Source organism: Eucalyptus grandis, chromosome 7 (genome assembly GCF_016545825.1).
Source record: "Eucalyptus grandis isolate ANBG69807.140 chromosome 7, ASM1654582v1, whole genome shotgun sequence".
In the NCBI taxonomy this organism is placed as follows: domain Eukaryota; kingdom Viridiplantae; phylum Streptophyta; class Magnoliopsida; order Myrtales; family Myrtaceae; genus Eucalyptus; species Eucalyptus grandis.
In genome coordinates this window covers 58,916,379-58,943,445 of record NC_052618.1, presented here as the reverse complement: position 1 = coordinate 58,943,445, position 27,067 = coordinate 58,916,379, and the positions used below count along the sequence as shown (strand labels likewise).

General features: G+C 38.8%; 2 protein-coding genes across 2 annotated transcripts; both read right to left on the bottom strand.

Moving 5' to 3' along the window:
* Positions 1-1,183: 1,183 nt before the first annotated feature.
* Positions 1,184-5,109, bottom strand: LOC104455955 (serine carboxypeptidase-like 40). Its single transcript, XM_039317986.1, has 7 exons — positions 4,728-5,109; positions 4,056-4,163; positions 3,684-3,958; positions 2,712-2,972; positions 2,388-2,599; positions 1,469-1,574; positions 1,184-1,330 (listed from the first exon to the last, which is right to left on the bottom strand). The coding sequence occupies exons 1-7, from the start codon at positions 5,107-5,109 to the stop codon at positions 1,184-1,186; spliced, it is 1,491 nt and encodes a 496-aa protein (XP_039173920.1).
* Positions 5,110-21,097: 15,988 nt separating this feature from the next.
* On the bottom strand, positions 21,098-27,067 carry LOC104455953 (serine carboxypeptidase-like 40). The gene is made up of 8 exons (XM_039317985.1): positions 26,962-27,067; positions 24,702-25,187; positions 24,031-24,138; positions 23,659-23,933; positions 22,691-22,951; positions 22,369-22,580; positions 21,390-21,495; positions 21,098-21,244 (listed from the first exon to the last, which is right to left on the bottom strand). Exons 1-8 carry the CDS (start codon positions 27,065-27,067, stop codon positions 21,098-21,100), a joined length of 1,701 nt encoding a protein of 566 aa, XP_039173919.1.

Genomic DNA, 27,067 nt, shown 5'->3' with positions numbered 1-27,067 from the left:
TAATTATTGCATTTCTTCATGTCATATAATTTAGGTCATGCTGCCATGTCATATTAGATTATTAGCATGCATCGTATGATTTTCATTAAGAAAGCGAAAACAAAAATTGGGTAATTGCGTGTTAATTAGAAATCATATCAGGGTTGTTGATATGGATTTTAATTTAATACTGCAGAATCTTGCTTTCATTCTTTGTGAGGTAAGTCATGAATTATTTAAATGCTTTCTTGAGTGTTAAATTGGTGGTATGCGCACATGTATGATCACCTCACATGTTAGGAAGTTAGATTAAAATAAATTCAATTGCCAAACATTTTTGAAAATGAAATAAAAATGTATCGAAAGGGCACTAGGATAGTCTAGTGTAACCAAGTCCCCGAACTCATAAATCTCTGATTCGTAGGAGTAAAGTAAATCTCCCGTTACTTTACTTGGGTTTCTAATCGACCCACCAAAAATAGATTAGTGGCGACTCCTAATTAAAAATCATTTGCATGTTAAGAATTCAAACATAAGTCGCGAATTGGTATGAGCTTGGGAGAACCCGAGCTAAGCTTAAAGACTTAGTAATCCATTAACCTAGTTTTAGGTGGTGAACCCGAAAAATCTGGTTGCGACACCTCATTTCTTCATGAAGTATCCCCATTCCTCAAATATCTGTTTCTCATGAAGCAACGCACGCAAAGAAACACCGATAACTACCAAAGATTAGATAAGGTGGCCAGAAAATTGTAAATCTGCATAAAACGATCAATGCAACTCTAAAATTTTTCAACTTAGCCAATTAGTCCTAACTTTTTCAACAATATTTCAATGTGTTTTTTTCGCCAAGTTTGGCCGAAAATCAGTCAAATAATGCCAAGCATCCTATAGGGCACAGTTAAGCTAATGAGTTTTGAATCAACTAAGATATATTAATTACTTTATTTTGCATCAATTCTTCTATGTATGACTTAGCTAACATAACCCATACATGCATTTCAACATGTTCGCCAGTTTTATGTGTTTTCACATTCCACTCCACATCAATATCTTTGTTAAAAGAGAAACAATTAAGTTCTTGAATTTCTAAATTACCGAAGGATTACGTGCACGCGCTTATTAATCACTAAAGAAAGAGAGAAAATGGGGGAGAAAAGTGAGTCCTTGAGCGCTAATCCATCATCTTCAAGCACTTGAGGGTCTATTTATACGGGAGTAGAGAACCAGCAAGGAAGTGAGAGATGAGAGAGAGAGCTCTCCTGGGCCGAGAGATCGGCACCTTATGCCCCGCTCCTCGCACCGTCGCAAACGTCAAGTCTCCCTCGTACACTTGTACATACCCTCCGACCTATATACATAAAAAGACGGTGCGGATTACTTTTCGTTCAACAAATCAAGCCAATTGATCCCTCTGGGACGAGGGGGATCAAAGACAAGAATAATTAAAGAAGGGGTGGATGTCGTGAAAACTAATAAGCCGTCTCACCTCGCCACCCAAGAACCAAGGACGCCATGGACTCTTCGTTGGGAGGCCCATCTTACTAAGAGATCTCTGGGTCGAAGTCACCGGCACTCTTCCGTCGGTGTCCCCACTGCATTTTCAGTCATTCGTTAGTCATATCCCTACTTCAATCAACCACGAAGGATTGAAGCCAATTCCCTAAAAAACCCCAAACTTCATGTCTAGTCCCAAATTTACCCTGAACTTAATTTTTTGTTTCGAAAAAATCTCAAACTTTAGGTTCAGTCCTAAATATGCCCCAAATTTTGTTTTATCCGAGAAAAAAAATCACCAACTTTTAATGTATTCTCAAATCTTCCTTATGGTAACATGACATTTCCGCATCGACAATATATACACATCGGCAAGGCAACATGGAAAATTATCTTCAAAATGAAACCATTCTAGGATATAAAATCAGAGACAACTAAGCGACTTTTGGACTTTTTGGTCTATTGGATAGAGGGTTAATGTGGACAAATTTAGGGCTAGAGTAAAAATAGATGATTTTATTTTTGACAAAAAAATGAAATATATTTGGGATTTTACCTAAAGTTTGAGGTTTTTTTCTAAGACAAAAGAAAAGTACGGAGCAAATTTGGGACTAAAATTAAAATTTAGGGTTTCTAAGACAAAAAAGAAAAAAAAAAAATTTGAGGCAGATTTGGAACTAGATGTAAAGTTTGAGGTTTTTCCTCAGATAAAAAAAGAAAAAGCTTGGATCAGATTTGGGACTAAATTTAAAATTTGGGATTTTTAGGGAATTAGCTTGAAAGGATTGCCAAAAAGTCGTCAATGACCCAACCGTAACTAGTTTCTACCTGATTTTTTTCTCATCACAGATCCTTCACTTCTAACATGGACGGTGCGCAACAAAATCATTTTTTTTTTCTTTTCTATTTACCTGTACACCCAAACACGGAGCCCATTGGACATGAATTCTTGGAGGAGAGGCAGGACGGTGGGAGGGCTATCTCCCCATGGATGGATAACTTCGCTGCACCGTTCCCAGTCATGATCGAGCTTCGTAACGTTGGCATGAAGTGCCTCTTGCACATCTTCTCTGTTCAGGTACGCACGCACGTAGTAGCCTCCACACGGGTCTAATTCCATGATCTGCAAAATGGATGACCCATGTAAATTTGAGTTAAGGTGGTTGAAATCGTCGTAAAAAAAGTGCAAAAGTATGAGGGGGGGGGGTGAAGAAAGCGAATGGATTTGAGCTTACGTTGGTCTTCTTGGGACGAGAAGTCAGGTTGAAAGATAAGCACCGAGGGGCGTAGATGTCGTAAATGTCAATATGAGGAAAAACTTCATTCTCCGCATCCAACTTCGCCGATTTGCATTGGCTTACTTGAGTGACATTTGGCAAAAAGTCGCAGTACTTTTGAATTGCATACCATGTTTCTTGGGATATCAATGTGTGCGTAGCAAAGTATTCATACATCCCTCTTTCATCCGTCTCATAGTTGATTGCTGCGTTCCCAATCTACATGCATCCATATACATCCACAGTTAAGACCAATTTTTTTTTTCTTTTTAATTAATCTAACTATGTCCAATGATTTAACATATATTATGAGTCATAAGGATGTTGGCTTCTCTAAGCCTAATGGCCCCACTTGGCCACGGAATTATTCTTCATAATGAAGGATCAGAGTTCCATCTTTAGATGCACTAGATCGATGCTAATCATTAATGGTTACATAATAACAAGAGTAGTACCTACTAATGTCTAATTCATTGAATCCCAATTTGATTCCCCAAAAAGGAAGAAAAAGGCATCACATACGGCATGCAGCATCCACATTATTTATTCATTAAGAGATGCAGCAGCAATTGTACCAAACGTTCCCCTGTGAAGTTGACGACAATAGTAAGCACATGCTTAGTTAAAATCCATTACAGCAAATGGAACAATTGAGTAGCAGCTAGTAACTCCAATCATGAATTCAACAACCAAAAGCACTTGTTCTACTCATTATAAAGCTATAAAAGATTTGTCAACATGTCGATGAGGTTCAATATGGGAGCACATTACTTGGCAAAACCAACGGCAAAAACACGAAAACACACAAAAACACACACAAAAGGCCAACACAAAAACACACGCAAAGCTTAAATCATTTCCAACGATCGAACACTTAAGGTTCAAAATGTAACATAGATAAGGACCATGCGATTTATGAAAACAACTTACTATAATCCCTTTGAGGTTGATAATGGTCTTGTTTGCCTTCTTGTTGTTGAATAGGATGTTGTATGCGAGCTGAGGTGCGTAATGGCCCGCGTAGCTCTCGCCTGAAATGTAAAAATCCCGGTTCTTGTACTCGGGAAACCTCTCCAGCCAATTTAGCAAGAACACATAATTGTCCTCGGCTGTTTTGCTGTCACCGTTCGTTCTATAGTCCGCCGTTGCGTTGGAATAAGAAAAACCGACACCAGCCGGAGACTCTAGAAACAAGACGTTCGCAGCTGCCCTCGTAAAACAAATAATTGATCCACCCTATCAGCATAAAGAAAGGGTGAAATACTTTCGAAAGCACTAAACTATATTTTTCAAATACTTTACCAATATTCCATGCAAATTTATTTCTATAGAGAGTCTTCCCGTCGCTATGAACTCGGAACGGTCCGAGTTCCTGCATTGCTCCAATGCCGAAGGATGAGCATCCAGGACCTAAAGAAACGACACAAATAGCTGACTTTTACTCACTCTAATGCACCAGAAAATAATCTAGATATGATTCGCCATATATGTACCGTAGAAAATTAAGAGACGGGCGGTGTGTGTATTTATTGGACCAATCAGCTCTGCGATTTTCTATATCACTGATAATCCATTCAGATTTTGGAATTGACAAATCATGATGGTAACTTATGTCCACATACTTTTACTATACACTGCACCTAAATATGAAAGACAAATAGCAATGCTTGGGCGCAAAGCACCGGCTTCATTAAGTTATCAATGTGACAGCCCGAAGTGTTTCATAATCAATAAAAAGCCAACTGCAACAATTAGAAAAATGCTTAGTTGTCGGGACAAAGTTATATTAATTATTTTATGGTAGCATTGAATACTGATATTGTTTTATAAAGTTTAAATTGAGTTTTATTATAACGCCGTAACTACGATGTAATTGTATATCTTGACTATAAAAACCTTGATAAATTCCTAAGTGAAGAGAATAGTATACTCGCATTGAAGATCAAGTGACATTGGGAAAACTAAAGCATTCACCTCCGTTAAGCCATAGAAGAAGTGGCACCGAGTCCTTATTTCGCCCTGCTTCAGCAAAATAATAATAAAACGCTCGACCAGCCGACTCATCAATGGTGACGTAACCGCCATAGTGATTGAATTTGACTGGCGGTTGTCCAGGCAACCTTTTGATGAAATCTTTCTTCTTCTGTCCTTCTTGACGATAAACTCTAGAATTGAGAATTCCATGGTGATTGCTCACCTGAAAAGGGCTCGTGTCTATCCCAGACTTCTCCCACTTCGCTTTGTATAGGGAATGAAGAACATCTCCTTGCTTCTTTCCATGGATTGGAACCAGGGAAGACAAGATACATGAAGATAAAAGAAGAAGAAAAGAGCGTCCTTTGGGATTTCTCCCCATTCTCTCTGCTCTCAACTTCTTCTTCTTTGAGCCACTAGAGAGGGAGAGAAAGAGAGTTTTAATGGTGGTTTTTGTTGCAAAAGCGAGCGATTGAACAATAATATCGATAAAAAAAAGAAAATAAATCGAACACCAGATTTACGTGGTTTAATCGTAAAGACCTACGTCCACGGGGAGAGCAGCGATGAATTTCACTATAAATTAAGCGATACAAGAAGATTACACACTTGAATCACTCAAATACTCTCTTGGTGTTTCCCAAACTCCCATTACACCCAATAACGCATTTAGCCCGAAATTCCTCAAGAAATAATTTCTTAATCTCACAAAGGAATTATACACATCACAAATGAATTATACTTGAATACTAAATCTTCTTAGATGTAATTCACGAACAAGAATGATACCTCCCAAGCACTAGACGATGAGGCGGCACTTCAAGACCAATTCTTCATGATTAACCCTCTTCCCAAACCCACGACCACAAATCTATATATATAAGTGAGACCCTTATTATTTTGCCGACTTCTCATAAGATTATGTTTCCTATCTTAAACCAAAACATATCTTTGTATATTATAAACAAAATCTAAATCCAAGTGAAAGTTGGACTTTCCTATTTCAGTGGTCAAACTCTCCAATGCATATTTGAATTTTGGGAAATTGATCTTTGGATTTTTTGCTCAATTTCGAACGTTTGCAACATATCCAATTTGGAATATTCAGAATTTCACATTACACTCAAAGTTGAGACATATTTTAACAGTTTTGATACGTTGAATTGCATTTGAATTAGCTGCATCCATAGATAATCGAAAGAAACAATATGGCAATTCTTATAGAACGGGAAAGAATAAACTGCCTGGATAAGCTTGATTAGATCTAGGTAATATAATTAAGGTTTTTTTAACATTTTCGGAATCATGTTGTGCCCTGTCACTCCAATAAAGACAGTGTTTACTCTTACAAGAAGACATGCCGCTTATTATACCTAAACTTTAATTGAATTGAATTTAATCGAGTATAATGTATGATTTATTACTAGATATGGATGTCGTGGCTAAGACTGATGATGATGTCTCTACAATTAGTAGATATATGAGGTAAATATGTACCATGTGAACAATGGAGTGATATAAATGGCAAGATATCATTCAACAGCTTCCTTTTGTTACAATTTTTATTTTCCTTCGATCATATTAAATCAAATTGTTAGTGCTTTTTTTGGTAAGGAAATTGGCAGTGCTTTTGATAACCACTAAATGCAGACAACTTGATTATTTGGTTTAAGTAAAAAATCACTCATTAAGGTAAGTAAGGATTTCGACCAAAAAAAAAGGTAAGTAAGAATAAATTATTTAATCAAGTTATAAAAATACAATGGAAAATACATTCTTGCTAGTTATATAAATAAAACCATCTGATAATGCTCATTATTCTTTGTTTAGCATAAAACGATAAAACTTATTGATTTTTTTATCAAATAACTCTTTCATTATTTTTCAACACTTAATATTCATTATTTAAAATTCCTCTAATCCTCTTCCACTATTTATATACCTTTTTCATCAACGTCTTAAAAGTATCACCTTGTATATGAAATTACCAATTTTTTTTGTTTGATGAGACAACTTTTATTTGTTTGAGTTATGTACTAGCTACTGAAAAAGGTACTCTTGAACCAAATTGAACCAAACCAAACCCTAAAGAAACAGTATGGTTTGCTTTTATTTAACATTTTGAACAGTTCTTTGCTCACTTTAATGCGCTATTACTTAGGGGTGTCAATGGGTCGGGTTCAGTTGAGTTTCGATGTTACTTGACCTGACTCAAATCATAAGGGCGCGCACGGACCTGACCCGACCCAAAACGCATAAGAACTGAAACGAAGAAAACCAGGTTGGGTCAGGTGGGGTTTTTCGGTTTTTTATTTTTATTTTCTTCTGGGCTCCCACTTGACTTGGTTATGGATTACATTGCTTCCACATAAACCTTAGCACAAACTTAGCTCAGAATATTAACAATTTTTAACCAGTGTATATATATGTCCCGATGCTGGGTAGCTCTACTATATTAAAGTAGAATAACAAGCATCCAAATAAATCAAACTCATTATTGGCCAAAAAAGGGGAAACTGCACGGGTGGATTTTGTTCCAATGAGGTTCTCAAACAACCAGTGCAAATCGGATAAGCTCATGATCCTTGAAATTTCAAAGCACATCTGCAAAAGCTCAAGTGGATAAAGATAAAAGAGAGCAGCTTTGACTAGAGTTTCCAGTAACTTAGCTAATTAGTATGTCATAAGATCATGAGATGACAATCACAGAACACTTCGTCAAAATGTGAAAATAAGAGGGGCGAAGAGAAGAAGGCAAAATTTTAATCACCACAAAATATATATGGAATGGCCCAAAATCCAAGTAGAGTCTTTAAGATGTATGACCCTCCTCCGCAGAAGCCTCAAAAGTCTCCCTGGGAACAAGTTCAGGGACCTCATCATCATCATCCTCCTGAGTAAATTGAAAATTTGATAGCATTATAGTCGAAAAAGTACGAAAATAAGTCATCATTCACAAATTTTTTTTTTTTTGGATGTAATTCTGTGGTAGGAACATCCTGTTCTCTAGAGCTCCCAACCACAGGACACGGTTATTCTTTTCACTATCTTGTTCATGTCTATGGAACGTAAAAGTCAGCTTAAAAGCATATCTTTTTAAACTCGGTAACTGAACTATTATGCTGAATGATTTTTCTTAACCATTTTGCACAAATTCAATTAGATAGATTGTTCCAAAACTGCAAAAAAGCCACAGATGCAATTGCTTATTTGCTCCAAAGTTCAAGCAATGAAAAGCAATCTATGAAGGACGGTATGGCAGTAAAGTTGACGAAGAGTAGCTGAACTTATCTATGAAGGACGGTATGGCAGTAAAGTTAACGAAGAGTAGCTGAACTTATCAAATGTGGGAAATAATTAGTGCTTCTGGGAATAGTCCCTCCCTCTCAATACAATACACCGTGTGGGACTCATAATCATGTGAGAAGGGAGGGAGTAAACTTCCAAAGTAAACAATAATTTCTCTCTCATGTCTTAGCAGTTACACCTGCTTTGAACTAGGGGTGTCAAAAAGGCTCGCGTCAGCCCGATCAGGCTTGACCCAACCCTAAATTTAGGGTTGGGCCAGAACGGGTTAGCGCGGGCCTTTTGGCCTACCATTCGAAGCATCTCTCCCTCTCTCCCCTTTTCTCTTTATCGCTCAATTGGCCCCTCACTTTCGTTTTTCAACCATAATTTTCAAATCCCGCAATACAACACTAACACAGCCACAGTCGCTACCCAACCACCACTATTGCCGAGAAGAGGAAAGGAAGCTCAAGGGGTTGCAGAGAAGACGAAAGGAAGAAGTGGGCTTGGAAATGTGATTGGTTCCAGTGCGACCGGTTGTGCCTATAGCTCGTCGCCACTGACGTTCACCATCGTTGAGCTTGGCTGGTTGATCCGCTGTCAAAAGCAAGGTGAGCCTCACTCCCTCACCTCGTGCTTGTTTGCTTGTCAGACTCTATATCTAGCTTCTACGAGCTTAAAATAACTGTTTTTGACGTGCGGGTACTTCCCGGTTTCGGCTTTGTAGGCAGGTGGTCGTTGGCACCATCGTTCGAGCCTGTGGTTTGCGAATGGGTTTTCGTTGGTTTGGCAGTGTTCGAGTTGAACGAACCTTTGTGAGGTTACCAAATCGATAAAAGTGTCTTCAAGAATCTTCGATTTATTTTCTCTTTATGTGTTCTGTTTTTTTTTTTTTTTTTTTTTTTGGGGGTGGTTTTGGTAGTGATGGTAAGAGCCCTCTTTGGTTGTCAGATTAGATCTGGTCTACACTGCTTGTCCTTTTGCTAGGAGTGGTTTTCCTGATTGATTCTCTAATGTACTGATGTTGAAATTTGATGCAAATTAATTTTAAAAAATAAACTTTGAATGTTAGTGTCACGTCCCGATCCTTTGACCACATGTCCATCCCTGTTTAGTCGATTAGTAGCGACGTCCCATGACGCATTGCCGATCCATTCATTTTAATATACATGCGGAAGCATATAAATAATCCCTAAACAATAAACCAATGGAATAGGAAAGTAGGACTAATTTTTCACAAAATACATTTTTATAAACACACATGTCTATACAAAGGTTCATAGAAGGAATCAGCTCCTTACAAAGGAGAATTATCCTACGACTAGCTAGCAAGACAAGATCGCTGATTTTTCGAGCTTCACCTCTCAAACTCCAGGGCTTCTAGTCCTTCGCCAACACCACCTAAGGACCTAAAATGGTTATTCAATAACTAGTGAGATAATGTCTCAGCAAGTTCTACCCCTAAAACTTGATTAGGAAGCCAATTACACCCTAAAGGCTACCTAAGCACAACACGAGTCAGAGGACTTACATTGGCCTCAATTCCTTCCTACAAGTCAGTTAATTCATAAATATTGATAATCATATCATATCATCAGACAGATCGACTCATCAATCAATTGACTAAGTTGATTACATGTCATCAAGACCATCACACGGTCATTTCGATTAATCAATTTCAACTCTTGATTTTGGCCTAACGGAACACAACCTAGATTAAGTGGTAATCACGACCCCACTAGCATCTTTTCTATATTTGGTGGTCATCACGGCCCCCACTGGCAATTTTCTAGGTTTTGTGGAAATCACGACCTCACTAATGTTGACACCCGAAATTTTTGTCGACATTTTAATCATTCATTTTGCAAAAAAAAAAAAAAATGAAAATAAAAAGAAAAAAAAAAATAGAGAGAAAAAAAAAAGAACTAAAGGAATCAATAAAAGAAAAAAAAAGAGAGAAATAAAGAAAAAGGAGTGAAAAGAAAGAAAGAAAAAGAATGGAAACAAGAAAAAGAAAAAAAAAGAAAACAAAAAGAAAAAGGGGGTTTTAGCTCGCACGGGGATTTCTCTCTCGGGGGGTCATTTTCCAGATCTAGTTTCTCGGACTAAAATTCTCTCTCTACATCTCTCTTGGATTTTTCCCTCGGCATTGGGGTCGAACAGAAAAACGAAGGAATTCTTCGCCGGTGGTCTCTCTTGCAAGAAGGATCCCCATGGATTCTCTCTCGAGATCAAAACGTTTCCGCTACTTCTCTCCGAGGATTTTTTTGATCATCGCAACTTTTGCTGAGATTCTCCACTCATTCGGCACATCGAAGCTCGGCGTTCTTGATGTTCCGTAAGCTCCAATAACGAAATCAGCTTCAACATCATTGAATGGCGGACATCTCCGAAGCTCGTGTTGGAGTCGATTTGATATTTTTTTATTGGTGAGGGATCGAAGATCGGAGGCGACGGCGGTCATGGCAACGACGAACACAACCGTTGATCCGACCCGATCCGAAGACGTGGAGATCCGTTTTTCTTTCGCCATTCTTAGACTCGAATCTCTCGGGATTGGGCTCACCGAATCGTCGGAGAGATTCTCGCGCACACTCGATTCGGTGCTCGAGCGCGTTGAATCCGTCGCGGCCCCGTCTCCGAAACCCCGGCCTGGACGATGTTCAGTCTAGCGGATCTCCGAATCCGAGTGCCGTTCTTCGATGCCGCCGTTGAAGTTGTAGATCCGATCTCTCTCAAACTCTAGAGGCCGGAATGGGTCGGTCGAGGAGCTCGGAGAGTGACAGTTTTTGATACTTCACCGAGTTCAGAGGAATCCGTTCGGTTCCAGAGATCGAGCTCTGAAGCCAACGGCGACAGCGTTTACTACAGCGACGGTTTCTTCGTTCAAGTTACAGGTGCCGACGTGTTTAGGACCTCCATTCTCCAATCGTGGTAAGATATTACTCTTCGTCAAGGTAAATCCACATGCTCTGTTTCTGCTAAAGGTAAAAACCGAATACTCAATTCCACCACCAGCGAAATCTAGTCACGTGTGAGGCTTTCCTAATGACCTTGAACATGCTGCATCGCCTCTTTGTGATAAGATGTCTCTCTTATTTCTGCATCTAGCTCCTTCGACGGAAATATCTACCACCTGTTTGATAAAATTCATGAATTAGATCAGTGTGTGTTTCAATTCAGATTCTGATTGAGAGCTTCCCTTTACTTGATCGATACATTAGTTTTGTTGTATAGACTTTACTTGTATTTCGTTTCCTTTCATTTCAGAAATTAGTAGCTAGCCGTTTTAGGATTTGTTATTGAAATTCTTGGGTTAGATACATATCCAAAGGCAAAGCAAGCTGAGCAAACAGGACACGTACAAGAAGAAAATTGATTGGTTTTAATAAAATTGGTCCCCGTTGCTGCTGTGTTCATTTTTTAGAGTTCTTTGTTCACAATATTGAATGTGTTCTCTGCCATAAAGTTGTGAATTCGCTGGTGCACTTCAATCTGACTGCTGTATGGCATTTTTCCCCCTTGATGAGTTTGTAGTTGTCGGTAGACCGGTATGAGTTGTACCTGAAGTTCACCTTAGTGGAGAAACATTTCCTTAGCAGCAAATGATTTTATATCAGGAAAGGACTTTATATCCTTGGTGCATGTTGGATGATCTGGGAATCTGGTTCAGCTTTTGTTAGGGTCAGTAACAGCAATGATGTTTGAGTTTGTCAAAGGAAATACCTAAACCTGAAACTAAATGGAGGCTGGACTTCATCTCTCTTTTAGGCGTATTTTTCTTTACATGGGTTATCATTCAATTACTTCCTGTTGTCTTGATAGATCTGGCTTATGAGAAAGAGTAGATACTTAGGAGTATGATGAAAATATGTGGGTTTAGTGATCCATATTGGCTGATTTCCTATGCTTATTTTCTCTCTTTATCTTCAATCTACATGCTGTGCTTTGTGACTTTTGGGCTCAGTCATATATAGTTAATCCCTATTGCGTTATGTTTACCTACGTTCCAATGTCCCATTAAAGTTGCAATGCTTGTGTCTTACTGCACTTCCTCTGTAAAGTTTTACTAGAATGCGATTATGTGTGCTTTTAGTGGGTTAAATGGAGATCACGCGTAATTGATGTTTGCTGTTCATGCGTAAATTTGCTGATATTGAAATTTGGAATTTGTCTTGGTCTAGAAAGCATGCTTTGTTTCTATAACCTCGAATACTTGTGAATTTAATACAAATTTTTGTGTGAGGAGTTTGGGATTAGGTCCTTCATGAAAGTTTGTCCTTCACATAAAAAAAATGGTTGTATGTTTGCCTTGCTGCTCTGTTCTACTTTTGATTGACCTTGATCTCTTCCAGGATGTTATAAATTCACGTGCCTAGAATTTTAGGATGTTTTTTTTCATGAAGTTTGTTCCTCATATGCTGATTCACCTGCTATAGAAATTTTAGGATGAGATAGCCATTGATTGCGTTTTTATTGAGCCTATGTTGAGTGTCTAGTTTCTATGATGAAGAATTTAGATGTGACATATAATAATGATGAATCTTGGGACACCACTTAGAATTTGATCTAGAAGACTTTGTGACTTTAGTCACCATTTTTGAACACTAATAATGTCCTGTTCTTTGATGTTTTGATATGTTTGTTTGTTTCCTTCCACTGCATATACCTAGTTATAGGTTTATTAGATTAGATTTAGATTAGGATCCCGAAGATGGAGAAGGCGTGAAGATGGTGAAGGTCGATGTCCACTCCGACTGTTATCATGTAATGCTCATTTTCCCGACACATGTCTCGGGTTTTATGCATTGTATAAAGCCCGACGAGTTGCGGGTTTCCTTTCTTTCTCGATTGTTTTCTCTTTTATATTTTTTAGAATTGCATAATTAGGTTTACTGATTTCTCTTGATTGTTTACTTCATGTCTTGTGCTTTCAATTTCATTGATTGTTTTCTTTTCATTTTTAGAAATAGAATAGAATGAAAGTAATTCGCCACGCATGATCACTTAGTCTAGGAATTGATGATCCTGAAAAATGTAAAAAAAACGCATGGACATGTTAGGAAAAACACAACATACTGTTTAGGTACCGAAAGGGCGTTAATAGCAATATTAGCGTAACCCAAGTCCCCGAACCTGGATATCTGGTTGCGTAGGAATCGAGGGTCGGCGTTAATAGCAATATTAGCGTAACCCAAGTCCCCGAACCTGGATATCTGGTTGCGTAGGAATCGAGGGGACACTCCCGACCTCGATTGGGTTTCTAGCCGACCCCCAAAGTTGAGGCTAGTGGCGACTCCGTCTATTTTTAGGTTGTTATAAATAAGTAGATCGTATAAATAAATCCGTTGTCACGCGGGGTATGAGTTTCGATGAAACTCACTATGGTTTAGCATACTCGATGTGGGGGTAGCCCAAAGGATGAAGTGATGCCATCCTAATGGGTGGAGCGTACTATCGAGAGGGCTACCATAGTAAAAGTACCCTTAAATTCGATATCCACATTCGACTCCCTTTTTTAGGTGTGTCGCTTATGTGGGTATGGATCGCGACATTCCGCTGTCACGCGGGGTACGAGCTTGGGAGAGCTCGTGATCTCGTAGAAGGAACTCATGAGAGGCTTGATCCAAAAGGCGAGGTGATGACGTTGTTTGGAATGCAAGCCATGAGGGAACTCTAGTGATCAAAGTACCCCTAAACCCGACCTTTCCCATCCTTGGATACCATTTCGAGGGGGCGGCGAGATCGGGTCGCGACAACCAAGCAATTTTTTTTAGATTTAGTGGCATCACAGTCCAAATCAGCAATTTTTGATATTTAGTGACATCGCGGCATCACTTGACAATTTTTTTAGATTTAGTGGTATCACGGCCTCACTCGACAAATTTATTATATTTGGTGAGATTTATTGGTATTACAACCCCACTCGGCAATTCTTAGATTTATACCCACATTATCCAATTTTTAGGATAAATCCTCATCATCACCAATTTCACTCAATTATCACAATCCAATGCTTAATTCAATAAACAGAAAGCACTAATGAATTCAATATAAAATTCTTGTTACTGGCCATCCCGATTGAATTTCCAGAAAATAAATAAATAAATAAATAAATAATTACGAAAAATATTAAATAAATGCAATAGATCTAACTTAGGCCCATTATAAACTAATTGGAAGCCGAAACGAGCCAAAAGAATTCTTGAACTACTCTAGATAAATTCTAGAGCTTGTCACAAATCAACCATATATCAATGGTGCAATTTCCAGCAATCAAAGCCTCAAGAACCATCACAAACTCATAATCGGCTCTAACCGGTAGAATATGCTCACTCACACGTCTCCAAGTTTAAATCTAGAAATCTAACTAAAGAGTTTAGAAAATTCCAAAATTTGAATATGTTGTAATAGACACATAAAAGAACATTTTTCATGAAGACACCTTATCTCAAATCCTTCTATATTCGGCCCAATAAATCGCTTAATCCAACACCAAAATTGGGTCTGTTTTCCGAAATCAGTTTGGTTCGAGATCTAAAACATGTTCATTTGATCTGAAATTTGACTATGTTAAACTAGAAGATATGATAAACAACTTTTTGAATGAACTATTTTGAAATTAGAACCCTAAGAGTTGATAAAAACTCATAGAATCTTCAAAGGTTACCAATTCCAGCAAAAACTAAGGTTCTATTTGAAAATGACTGAGATGATATCTCATTCTTTTAAGTTCTCAAAAATCTTGAGAAAAATATATGTTGTAGTTGAGAATGTCTAAAACACTTCTCAAGATAACATTAACCTTAAATTTGCAATCCATTTCGATTTACAAAAAATGACAAACGACGAGGGTCTAGAAACCAAAACTATAGGAACTCCATTGGATTCAACTAATACATCATCAATTTTACAAATCTCACTAATTAAGTTACACTAATCCATTTTAAGGTTAATCTAACCATTATAACTTATCACTAATCCATACTTAAGTTAACCTAAACAACCCTTAAGCATAATTAACCCACTAAGTGAGGTTTAGTGAGTTAAACTCATTTATTTTGCGAGCTGGTCGGTTCAATCGACAGGAACGCGACGAGGGACGACTCTTCTGAAAGTGAGCCTAGGTTTCGAGGCTCGGAACCACCTCAAAATGAGCCCAATGGTTGCTAGAAAACCCATTAACAAACTCTCTGTTTGTTGCTACAAAAAAGAGGAAGTAAGGTTGGTTGAGGCCGGAATTGATCGGGAAAGGTGGAAAGAGCCAAACCGAGCCTTGATGGGGACTCATGGGGGTTGGAGGCGAGCCGAAAAACTTTGACACGAGCTGAGGGAGCTGCTGGAACAGCGAGGACAACATGGCAGGCGAAGGGCACGCGCGACTAGGCGCGATGGCGAGCGCAAGGTGACGGGGCGGCGTTCTGGTGGTGGTGGCAACGTGTGATGATCCCGGGCGGCTACTGCTCCTTCTCTGGCTTTTGTTGGTGGGCAAACAAGCTAGGAGGATGGTTGGTTGATTGGCTTAAGAAGCAAGGAGAGGGCAAGAGAGGCCACCATGGCCAAGTTTTTCCAATTCCTTGTCTCCTTGACCATCCTTGGCCAAGTATAGTTACTTGGCTCCCAGTGAGCCACCAATGCTCCCCCTTGTAACATTGAAATGATCCAAAACCATAGGCCAATGAGGGAGCTATGAATTTCAACATTTCACCTTCAATTGAACTTAGTTTCTTGCTCAATTCAATCCTATTTAGCCTCAATAAATTTCATTATTGAGTCAACACTCAAATTGATATTTTTCCTCATCAATTGAACCATATTACATCCCAAATGCATGACAAAAAACGGTCCTTGGCTTTTTCTAGACAAAAATGATCATAGGATGACTTTTTTCCAAAAAAGTCTTGGGTTGCAGAAAAATCTTTTGAGACTGAGTCGACATTTCTAGAATTTATTGTGACATGACAAAACCTTCAATTTCTGAAATCGGATTCAAATTCACGGTTAATTTCATTTCGGCGCGTTTTTAGTGTAACCTAGGTTATTGGATAACTTTCAGAATTTTTTAGACAAATGACCCGTGGTCAATTTTCTTCGAGTCACAATGAACCCTTTTGATACATTGACAACTCTCGATTGTCGTGTAAATCTCGAAATTTCAAATACGGACATAGGGTACCAAAATAGAAAAATCAAACTAGTGCCGACTGATGAGAATTTTACAATTTAGTTGGATCACCCACGTTTAACCACTCATTTCAATGAACCGACCTATCTCTGATCTCTAATCAATTTATGTATGTGCCGTAATGATCTTGGCAAATGAACATGGTTAAGCAGCCGATTCTTAGTCGAATCCTCAAATCTATTTGTCTTAAAATTCCTAATGGTTTCCCCAGACAATCTAATTATCTCACGAGTGATCAACTCTAAGAATAACATTATAGGTGCGTCAATAAAATGCTCGATTTATTGAATTGAAAGCAGAGTTGAAAATCTAGGATGTCACAGTTAGCCCTTGATTGTGTTCAAAGCAGGTGTAATTGGCAAGACTTGAGGGAGAAATTATTGTTTACTTTGGAAATTTAGGATGCGTTTGGTAACATTTCTATTCAAAAATTGTTCCTAAGAACAGAAAAAAAAAAAACTATTTCTGTTCCGACAAACAATTTTTGAATAGAAGAACGCATTTGATAACCTGCACAAAATTTATGTTACTAGAATAGAAAAAGAAGAGAAACACATTTGGTAAACTTGTATAAATTTTTTAAATATTTTTATTACATTTTTCTTTTTCTCTTTGGCTAGTCGTCAACCATTATCGTGGCGGACGACATCCAACGAGCTCGCTGGAGGCTAGCCTAGCCCCAACGAGCCTCATCAGGACATCGGTGAGGCTTGGCCTCGCACCGGCCGGGAGGCCGAGCCTTACCATGGCCGCACAAGGCTCGGTCTCGCCCGGGCTGGGCAAGACCAAAAATAATTTTTGAACAAAATAATGCATTTGATAATTGCACAAAAATTCTGTTATTAGAGTAGAAAAGGAATATAAATACATTTGGTAAACTTGTATAATTTTTAAATATTTTTATTATATTTTTCTTTTTTTTTCCTTTTCTTTTTATCTTTGGCTGGGTCGCGTTGGCCACTGCCGTGGCCGGCGACGTCGACGAGCTTGTCGGAGGCCAGCCTAGCCCTGGTGAGCCTTGCCAGGCCACCGACGAGGCTTGGCCTCGCCGGGCGGTGCGAGGTCGGCCTCACCTTGGCTTGGCGAGACTTAGCCTCACGTCGGCTAGGAGGCCAAGCCTTGCCATGGCTACGCGAGGCTCGTCTCTTTTGGGCTGGGCAAGACCATAAACAATTTTTGAACATAATGACGCATTTGATAACTACACAAAATTTATGTTAATAAAATAGAAAAAGAACAGAAACACATTTGATAAACTTGTATAATTTTTAAATGTTATTATTATATTTTCTTTTTTTTTTTCTTTTTCTTTTTCTTTTTTGGCCGATCGTTAGCCACCACCATGGTTGGCGACGTCCGACGAGCCTCGCTAGGCCACCAGCGAGGCTTGGCCTCACTAGGCCCACCGACAAGGCTTGTCCTTGCCCAGGCGACGTGAGGTTGGCCTCGCCCTGGCCTAGCAAGGTCCGGCCTCGCGCCGATTAGGGAGGCCAAGCGTTCCCGTGGCCGTGTGAGGCTTGGTCTCGCCTAGGCTAGGCGAGGTCGACCTCGCCGAGCCACTACCAAGCAACGCCGTCCTAGAGGTGGCCCGGCGAGGGTGGCTGGGTGAGCTTGAGCTCGCTTAGATCCGATGAGGCCGAGCTCACCCAGCCATCGGCGAGGCTCAGCCTGCCGGGCCATCACTGGGTGATGCCGACCTGGTGGTGGCCTAGCTCAACCGAGCCTCACTAGTGATTGGGCGAGCTTGGCCGAGCCAGGGGCCGGTGACGCTTTAGCAAGGTCGCTGACCCTCGACGGCCGGTTATCGGCCATGGTTAAGGCCGGTGACCAGCCAAAGAAAAAAGAAGAAGAGAAATGAAAAGGAAAAAGGAGAAAAAAAGAAACATGTTTTGTGTGTGTGTTTTTTTTTTTTTGGTACTTAGGGAACCTCCGTGAGCCGCTTTGCAGCGGAGTAAACCCTAGAAGAGCAATAGAGTCACCACCACCCTTGCTACCCCGGATAAGTCATGGGTTCATTTCTTGCAAGGCAGACGATGCAATGATTCAAATTCAAGACCTCTCTCGAAAGGAACTTGCGCTCAACCACTACGCCACCACCACGGGTGGTAACAAGTTTTGTGTTTTTGTTCTTTTGTTTCTTCAAAAAGCATTCCCGGGAATAAAAGTGTAAACGAACACATTTCTTTTTTTCTTTTTTTTTGGTTCCCCGGAACAAAAGAACAGAAATTTGTGTTCTTGGAATAGAACCAAAAATAAACAAATAGGCCCTTACTCCCTCCCTTCCTTACATGATTATGAGTCCCACATGGTGTACTGTATTGAGAGGGATGGACTATTCCCAAAATCCCTAATCATTTCCCACAAACAGTACCTACATTTGATAAGTTAAGTTCCTCTTTGTCAACTTTACTACCGTATCGGCATTCACAGCTAACTTTTCATTGCTTAAACTTTGAAGCAAATAAGTAATTGCATCTATGGCTTTTTGCAGTTTTGGAACAATCTATCTAATTGACTTTGTGCAAAATGGTTAACAAAAATCATTTAGCATAATAGTTCAGTTACCGAGTTTAAAAAGATATGCCTTTAAGCTTACTTTTACTTTCCATAGACATGAATAAGATAGTGAAAAGAATAATTGTCCTGTGGTTGGGAGCTCTAGAGAACAAGATGTTCCCACTGCAAACTTGCATCAAAAGTTTTTTTTTTTTTTTTTTTTTTTTTTTGTGAGTGATGGCTTATTTTCGTACTTTTTCCGACTATTATGCTATCAAATTTTAAATTTACTCGGGAGGATGATGATGAGGTCCCTGAACTTATTACTAGGGAGACTTTTGAGGCTACTGCAGAGGAGGTTCACACATCTTAAAGACTACTGGATTCTATGCCATTCCATATATATTTTGTGGTGTCTAAAATTTTGCCTTCTTCTCTCCGCCCCTCTTATTTTCACATTTTGATGAAGTGTTTTGTAATTGTCATCTTATGATCCTGTAACACACTAATTAGGTAAGTTACTGGTGACTCTAGTCAAAGCTACTCTCTTTTATCTTTATCCACTTGAAGTTTTGCAAATGTGCTTTGGAATTTCAATGACCATGAGCTTACCCGATTTGCATTGGATGTTTGAGAACCTCTTGCAACAAAATCAGACCGTGCAATTTGTTGTGAAAAATGAGTGATCAAACAATAATATAAACAGAAGAAGAAAATAAATCGGACACCTGATTTACGTGGTTCATTCATAAAGATCTACGTCCACGGGGAGAGCAGCGACGAATTTAACTATAGATCAAGTGATACAATGAGATTACACACTCGAGTCACTCAAACACTATTTTGGTGTTTCCCAAGCCCCAATTACACCCAATAACGCACATAATGTTTAGTTCCGAAATTCCTCAAGAAATAATCTCTCAATCTCATGAAGGAATTACACTCAAATCTTACCTCAAGATTAAATTGGCTATAAATACTAATCTTTCTTGGATGTAATTCACGGACAAGAATGATAGAAAAATCTCTCCCAAGCACTCGACGATGAGACGGCGCTTCAAGACCACTTCAACCCTCTGCCACCCAAGGCCACAAAATCTATATACCATAAGTGAGACCCTTATTCTTTTGCCGATTTCTCATAGGATTCTATTTCCTATCTTGCATGACATGCATATTAATCCCAAGATGCAAATCAAAGTCAACAACAAACTTTCTTATTTTGTTGTTATCTTTTCCGTTTTATTTATTAATTTTCTCTCTTGGCCGAGGAAGTTGAAGTGTGCATCCAAAATCCAAGTCAAAGTTGGACTTTTCTATTTTAGCGGGCAAACTCTCCAATGTAAATTCGAAAATTTTGGGAAGTTGATCTTCAAATGTTCTTTGTTCGATTTCACACATCTGCAAAATATCCAATTCAGAATATTCGAAATTTCACATTGAGCTTAAATTTGAGACATATTTTAACACAATTTTCCCCTTTCTTGGCCAATAATGAATTTGATTTATTAGGATGCTTGTTATGCTACTTTAATATAGTAGAGCTACCCAATATCGGGACATATATGTACACTGGTTGAGATTTGTTAATGTTTTGAGCTAAGCCTATGCGAAAGTTTACACGGAAGCAACGTAATCCACAATCAAGTTGAGTGAGAACCCGAAAAAAAGAAAAAAAAAAGAGTATTTGAACAATAGACGTCCAGAGAAGTAGAGAAAAAGGTAGAAGCCAAGAGTTGTGTTCTTTAGTGTCCCTCCCCATTTTCTCCACTCTTCTTCCTCTTTGAGCCGCTTGAGAGAGAGAGAGTACAAAGAGGCGTTTAGTGGTGGTTTATTGTGATAAGATCCAAGCAGCTGCGTCTATGTAACGTACGCAAAGGAACATCGATAACTAACAAAGATTAGATAAGGTGGCCAAAATAATAATAATAATAGAGTCGAATAGATTTCACTTGAAATAATCGTGCAAAAAATCGTAAACCTACTATACAACGATCAATGCAACACTAAACTTTCCAATTTAGCTAATTAGTCCTAAAATTTTTAACGATTCTTCACCATTTTTTTGGCTGATTTTGGCTGAAAATCACTGAAGTAATGCCAAACATCCTACATGGCTTATCTAACGTATATAAGCTGCTTTACATTATACTGATTTTTCGATGTATGACTTATCTAATGTAATTCATGCATGCATCTCAACATCTTGGCCAGTTTGCTGTGCTTTCACATTTCACTCCACATCAATATCTTTGTTAAAAGAGAGACAATGAAGTTCTTGAATTTCTAAATAACTGAAGAATTACATGCGCGCCCTTATTAATGCTGAAGAAAGAGAGAGAAAATGGAGAGAAAAGTTTGTCCTCAAGCAATAACCCATCATCTTCAAGCACTTGAGGGTCTATTTATATGGAAGTAGAGAACCCGCAAGGAAGTGAGAGATAAGAGAGAGAGCTCTCTTGGGCTGATAGCTCGGTACCATATGCCCCGCTCCTCGCACCGTCGCAAAAGTCAAGTCTCCCTCGTACACTTGCACGTACCCGCCGACCTATGTACATCAAAGACGGTGCGGATTACTTTTCGTTCAACAAATTAAGCCGATTGTGATCCCTCTGGGACGAGGGGGATCAAAGACAAGAATAATTAAAGAAGGGGGTGGATGTCGTGAAAACTAATAACATGAGCCGCCTCACCTCGCCACCCAGGAACCAAGGACGCCATGGACTCTTCGTTGGGAGGCCCATCTTGCTAAGAGATCTCTGGGTCGAAGTCACCGGCACTCTTCCGTCGGTGTCCCCACTGCATTTTCAGTCATTCGTCAGTCATACCCCCACTTCAATCAACCACAAAGGATTGAACCCAATTCCCGAAAAACAACCCCAAACTTTAAGTCTAATCTCAAATTTATTATGAACTTAAGTTTTCGTTTCGAAAAACCCTCAAACTTTAGGTTCAGTCTTAAATCCGCCCTGAACTTTTCTTTTGTCTTAAAAAAAAAAAACTAAACTTTAGGTCCAATCTCAACTATGCCCCAAATTTTGTTTTATAAAAAAAAAATCACCAACTTTTAATCTATTCTCAAATCTTCCTCGTGGTAACATGGCATTTCCACATCAGCAATATATACACATTGGCAAAGCAACATGGAAAATTATCTTCAAAATAAAACCATTCTAGGATATAAAAATTAGAGATAATAACAATGACTTTTGGACCTTTTGGTCTATCGGATAGAGGGTTAATGGTGACAAATTTAGGGCCAGAGTAAAAATTGATGATTTTCTTTCTAACAAAAGAATGGAATATATATGGGATTTGACCTAAAGTTTGAGGTTTTTTTCTAAGACAAAAGAAAAGTACAGAGCAAATTTGGGACTAAACTTAAATTTGGGGTTTTTCTAATATAAAAAAAAAAGTTTGAGGCAGATTTGGAACTAGGTGTAAAGTTTGAGGTATTTCCTTGGATTAAAAAAAAAAAAAAGCTTGGATCAGAATTGGGACTAAATTTAAAATTTGGGAATTTTTAGGGAATTAGCTCGAAAGGATTGCCAAAAGTCGTCAATGACCCAACCGTAACTAGTTTCTACCTGATTTTATTCTCATCACAGATCCTTCACTTCTAACATGGACGGTGCGCAACAAAATCATTTTTTTTTTTAATTTTCTATTTACCTGTACACCCAAACACGGAGCCCATTGGACATGAATTCTTGGAGGAGAGGCAGGACGGTGGGAGGGCTATCTCCCCATGGATGGATAACTTCGCTGCACCCTTCCCAGTCACGATCGAGCTTCGTAACGTTGGCATGAAGTGCCTCTTGCACATCTTCTCTGTTCAGGTACGCAGGCACGTAGTCGTCTCCACACGGGTCTAATTCCATGATCTGCAAAATGGATGACCCATGTAAATTTGAGTTAAGGTGGTTGAAATCGTCGTAGAAAAAGTGCAAAAGTATGAGGGGGGGAAAAAGAAAGCGAATGGATCTGAGCTTACGTTGGTCTTCTTGGGACGAGAAGTCAGGTTGAAAGATAAGCAGAGAGGGGCGTAGATGTCGTAAATGTCAATATTAGGAAAAACTTGACTCTCCGCATCCAACTTCGCCGATTTGCATTGGCTTACTTGAGTGACATTTGGCAAAAAGTCACAATACTTTTGAATTGCATACCATGTTTCTTGGGATATCAATGCGTGCGTAGCGAAGTATTCATACATCCCTCTTTCATCCGTCTCATAGTTGATTGCTGCGTTCCCAATCTACATGCATCCACATACATCCACAGTCAAGACCAATTTTTTTTTTTTTTAAATTTAATCTAACTATGTCAAATGATTTAATATATATTATGAGTCATAAGGATGTTGGCTTCTCTAGGCCTAATGGCCCCACTTGGCCATGGAATCATCCTTGATAATGAAGGATCAGAGTTCCATCTTTAGATGCACCAGATCGATGATAATCATTAATGGTTACATAATAACAAGAGTAGTACCTACTAATGTCTAATTCATTGAATCCCAATTTGATTCCCCAAAAGGGAAGAAAAAAGGCATCACATATGGCATGCGGCATCCACATTATTTATTCATTAAGAGATGCAGCAATTATACCGAACGTTCCTCTGTGAAGTTGACTACAATAGTAAGCACATGCTTAGTTAAAATCCATTACAGCAAATGGAACAATTGAGTAGCAGCTAGTAACTCCAATCATGAATTCAACAACCAAAAGCACTTGTTCTACTCATTATAAAGCTATAAAAGATTTTTCAACATGTCGATGAGGTTCAATATGGGAGCACATTACTTGGAAAAACCAACGGCAAAAACACGAAAAAACACAAAAACACACAAAAGGCGAACGCAAAAACACACACAAAACTTAAGTCATTTCCAACGATCGAACACTTAAGGTTCAAAATGTAACATAGATAAGGACCATGCGATTTATGGAAACAACTTACTATAATCCCTTTGAGGTTGATAATGGTCTTGTTTGCCTTCTTGTTGTTGAATAGGATGTTGTGTGCGAGCTGAGGTGCGTAATGGCCCGCGTAGCTCTCGCCTGAAATATAAAAATCCCGGTTCTTGTACTCGGGAAACCTCTCCAGCCAATTTAGCAAGAACACATAATTGTCCTGGGCTGTTTTGCTGTCACCGTTCGTCATATAGTCCGCCGTTGTGTTGGAATAAGAAAAACCGACACCAGCCGGTGACTCTAGAAACAAGACGTTCGCAGCTGCCCTCGTAAAACAAATAATTGATCCACCCTATCAGCATAAAGAAAAGGTGAAATACTTTCGAAAGCACTAAACTATATTTTTCAAATACTTTACCAACATTCCATGCAAATTTATTTCGATAGAGAGTCTTCCCGTCGCTATGAACTCGGAACGGTCCGAGTTCCTGCATTGCTCCAAAGCCGAAGGATGAGCATCCAGGACCTAAAGAAACGACACAAATAGCTGACTTTTACACACTCTAATGCACCGGAAAATAATATAGATATGATTCACTGTATATGAATTGTAGAAAATTAAGAGAAGGACGTGTGTGTATTTATTGGACCAATCAACTCTGCGATTTTCTATATCACTGATAATCCATTCAGATTTTGGAATTGACAAATCATGATGATCACTTATGTTCACATACTTTTACTATACACTGCACCTAAATATGAAAGACAAATAGCAATGCTTGGGCGCAAAGCACCGGCTTCATTAAGTTATCGATGTGACAGCCCGAAGTGTTTCAGAGCCAATAAAAAGCCAATTGCAACAGTTACAAAAATGCTTAGTTGTCAGGACAGAGTTATATTAATTATTTTATGGTAGCATTGAAAACTGATATTGTTTGATAAAGTTTAAATTGAGTTTATTATAACGCCATAATTACGATGTAATTGAATATCTTGACTATAAAAACCGTGATAAATTCCTAAGTGAAGAGAATAATATACTCGCATGGAAGATCAAGTGAAATTCTGAAAACTAAAAGCATTCACCTCCATTAAGCCATAGAAGAAGTGGCGCTGAATCCTTATTTCGCCCTGCTTCGGCAAAATAATAATAAAATGCTCGACCAGCCGATTCATCAATGGTGACATAACCACCATAGTGATTGAATTCAACCGGCGGTTGTCCAGGCAACCTTCTGATCAAATCTTTCTCCTTCAGTCCTTCTTGACGATAAACCCTAGAATTGAGAATTCCATGGTAATTGCTCACCTGAAAAGGGCTCGTGTCTATCTCAGACTTCTCCCACTTCGCTTCGTATAGGGAATGGAGAACATCTCCTTGCTTCTTTCCATGTATTGGAACCAGGGAAGACAAGACACATAAAGATAAAAGAAGAAGAAAAGAGCATCTTTCGGGGTTTCTCCCCATTCTCTCTGCTCTCGGCTTCTTCCTCTTTGAGCCACTAGAGAGCGAGAGTAAGAGAGTTTTAATGGTGGTTTTGATATGTTGAATTGCATTCGAATTAGCTGTATCTATAGATAATCGGAAGAAAGAGAATATGGCAATTTTGATAGAACGGGAAAGACTTAACTGCCTGGATAAGCTTGATTAGATCTAGGCAATATAAGGAAGGTCTTTTCACATTTTCGGAATCAGGCTGTGCCCCGTCACTCCGATATAGATAATGTTTGCTCTTACAGGAAGACATGCTGCTTATTACACCTAAACTTTAATTGAATTGAATTTAATTGAGTATAATATACGATTTGTTACTAGACATGGATGTCGTGGCTTAATACTGATGATATATCTCTACAATTAGTAGATACATGAGGTAAATGTGTTACCATGTGAACAATGGAGTGACATAAATGGCAAGATATTATTCAATAGCTTCCTTTTGTTACATTTTTTTTTTCCTTTGATCATATTACGTATTTAAAGTTAAATTGTCAGTGCTTTTGATAACCATTAAATGCAGACTACTTGAGTATTTGGTTTGAGTGAAAAATTACTCATCAAGGTAATTAAGAATAAATTATTTAATCAACTGATAAAAATATGATGGAAAATAAAATCTTGCTAGTTATATTGCCAAAACCATCTGATAATGCTCATTATTCTTTGTTTAGCATAAAACGATAAAAGTTATTTATATATTATCATTATTTTTCGTTATTTTTCAACGTTTAATTTTCATTATTCTAAATTCCTTTGATCCTCTTCCAATATTATATACCTTGTTCATCAACAATTTAAAAGTATCACCTTGTGACATCCCAAATTTTCAATCCAGTTTTCTATTGAATAAATTGGGCATTTCATCGACGCGCCTATAGAGTTGTTCTCAAACCTGATCACTCTTAAGATAACTAGACTATTCAGGGAAGTCATTAAATAATTTTAATGCCATAGACTTGAGAATTCGATCAGGAATCGGCTTCTCGACCGTGCTCATCTTTAGAGGTCATTACGGCACAGTTAAAAATCACTTTGAGATCAGAGATAAGTCAACTTGAATGAGGTGTGTGGTTTATCGTGGGTGACACCACTAAATTGGAAAATTCTCGTGACTCGGCACTAGACTGATTGTTCTTTCGTTTTGGTACCATGTATCCGTATTTGAATTCTCGAGATTTTTATGACAACCGAGAGTCGCCAATGTGTCGAGTGGGTTCATTGTGACTCGAAGAAAATCGACCACCGGTCATTTGCACTATAAATTTTAGAAACCTACCTAGTAGCCTAGGTCACGCTAAAAACGCACTTGAGTAAATTTAATCGCAAATTTGAATCCGAGATTCTGTCATGTCACAATAAATCTAGGAGCGTCGACTTAGTCTCAAAATATTTTTCTGCAAACCGAGACTTTTTAGGAAAAAGTCGGCATAGAGCAGTTTTGTTCAAAAAAATGCATGGATTGTTTTTTATCACAAAATTAGGAAGCAAGTGGGTTGTATGAGTGAGGAAAAATATTGATTTGATCGAGGACTCGACAATGGGATTTATTGAGGTCGAACTGAATTGATTTGAGAACCGATAAGTGTCCAATTGAAGCCAACTCATGTGAAATTCGTAACTCCCCCCTTTGCCTATGGTTTTGGACCATTTCAAGTGTCCAAGGATGAGTATTGTTGGCTAAATGAGGGCCATGGAGACCAGCTGTGGCTGAGGTAGAGTCAAGGGGGCAATTTTGTGGAAAAACAAGGCATGTGGCCCCATGGTTCTCTCTCTCTTCCTCTTTCTCCCTCAAGACAACCGGCTAGCATTCCCTCTCTCTCTCCCTAGGAACTTTTCGAGACCAACAGGCCAAGAGACCACTGGAGCAACCCCTCACACCGTCATAGCCACCACCGGAGCCAGGACCGCTCACGACTGCATGCGACACCGCCGTCCGCTTGCGCCTGGCCAT

Bases quoted from the DNA above. Each gene is read 5' to 3' on its own strand.
- LOC104455955 (XM_039317986.1), bottom strand. From the start codon at position 5,109: ATGGGGAGAAATCCCAAAGGACGCTCTTTTCTTCTTCTTTTATCTTCA. The intron at 4,164-4,727 runs GTGAATGCTTTA...TCGTTTCTTTAG, and splicing joins TCTTCTATGGCTTAACGGAG to GTCCTGGATGCTCATCCTTC. The intron at 1,575-2,387 runs GTAAATAGAAAA...CTGAAAATGCAG, and splicing joins CTCCGTGTTTGGGTGTACAG to TGGGGACACCGACGGAAGAG.
- LOC104455953 (XM_039317985.1), bottom strand. From the start codon at position 27,067: ATGGCCAGGCGCAAGCGGACGGCGGTGTCGCATGCAGTCGTGAGCGGT. The intron at 25,188-26,961 runs GTTGGTCTCGAA...GATTATCTATAG, and splicing joins CTCCAGTGGTCTCTTGGCCT to ATACAGCTAATTCGAATGCA. The intron at 22,581-22,690 runs GTAAGCTCAGAT...TCCATTTTGCAG, and splicing joins CTCGTCCCAAGAAGACCAAC to ATCATGGAATTAGACCCGTG.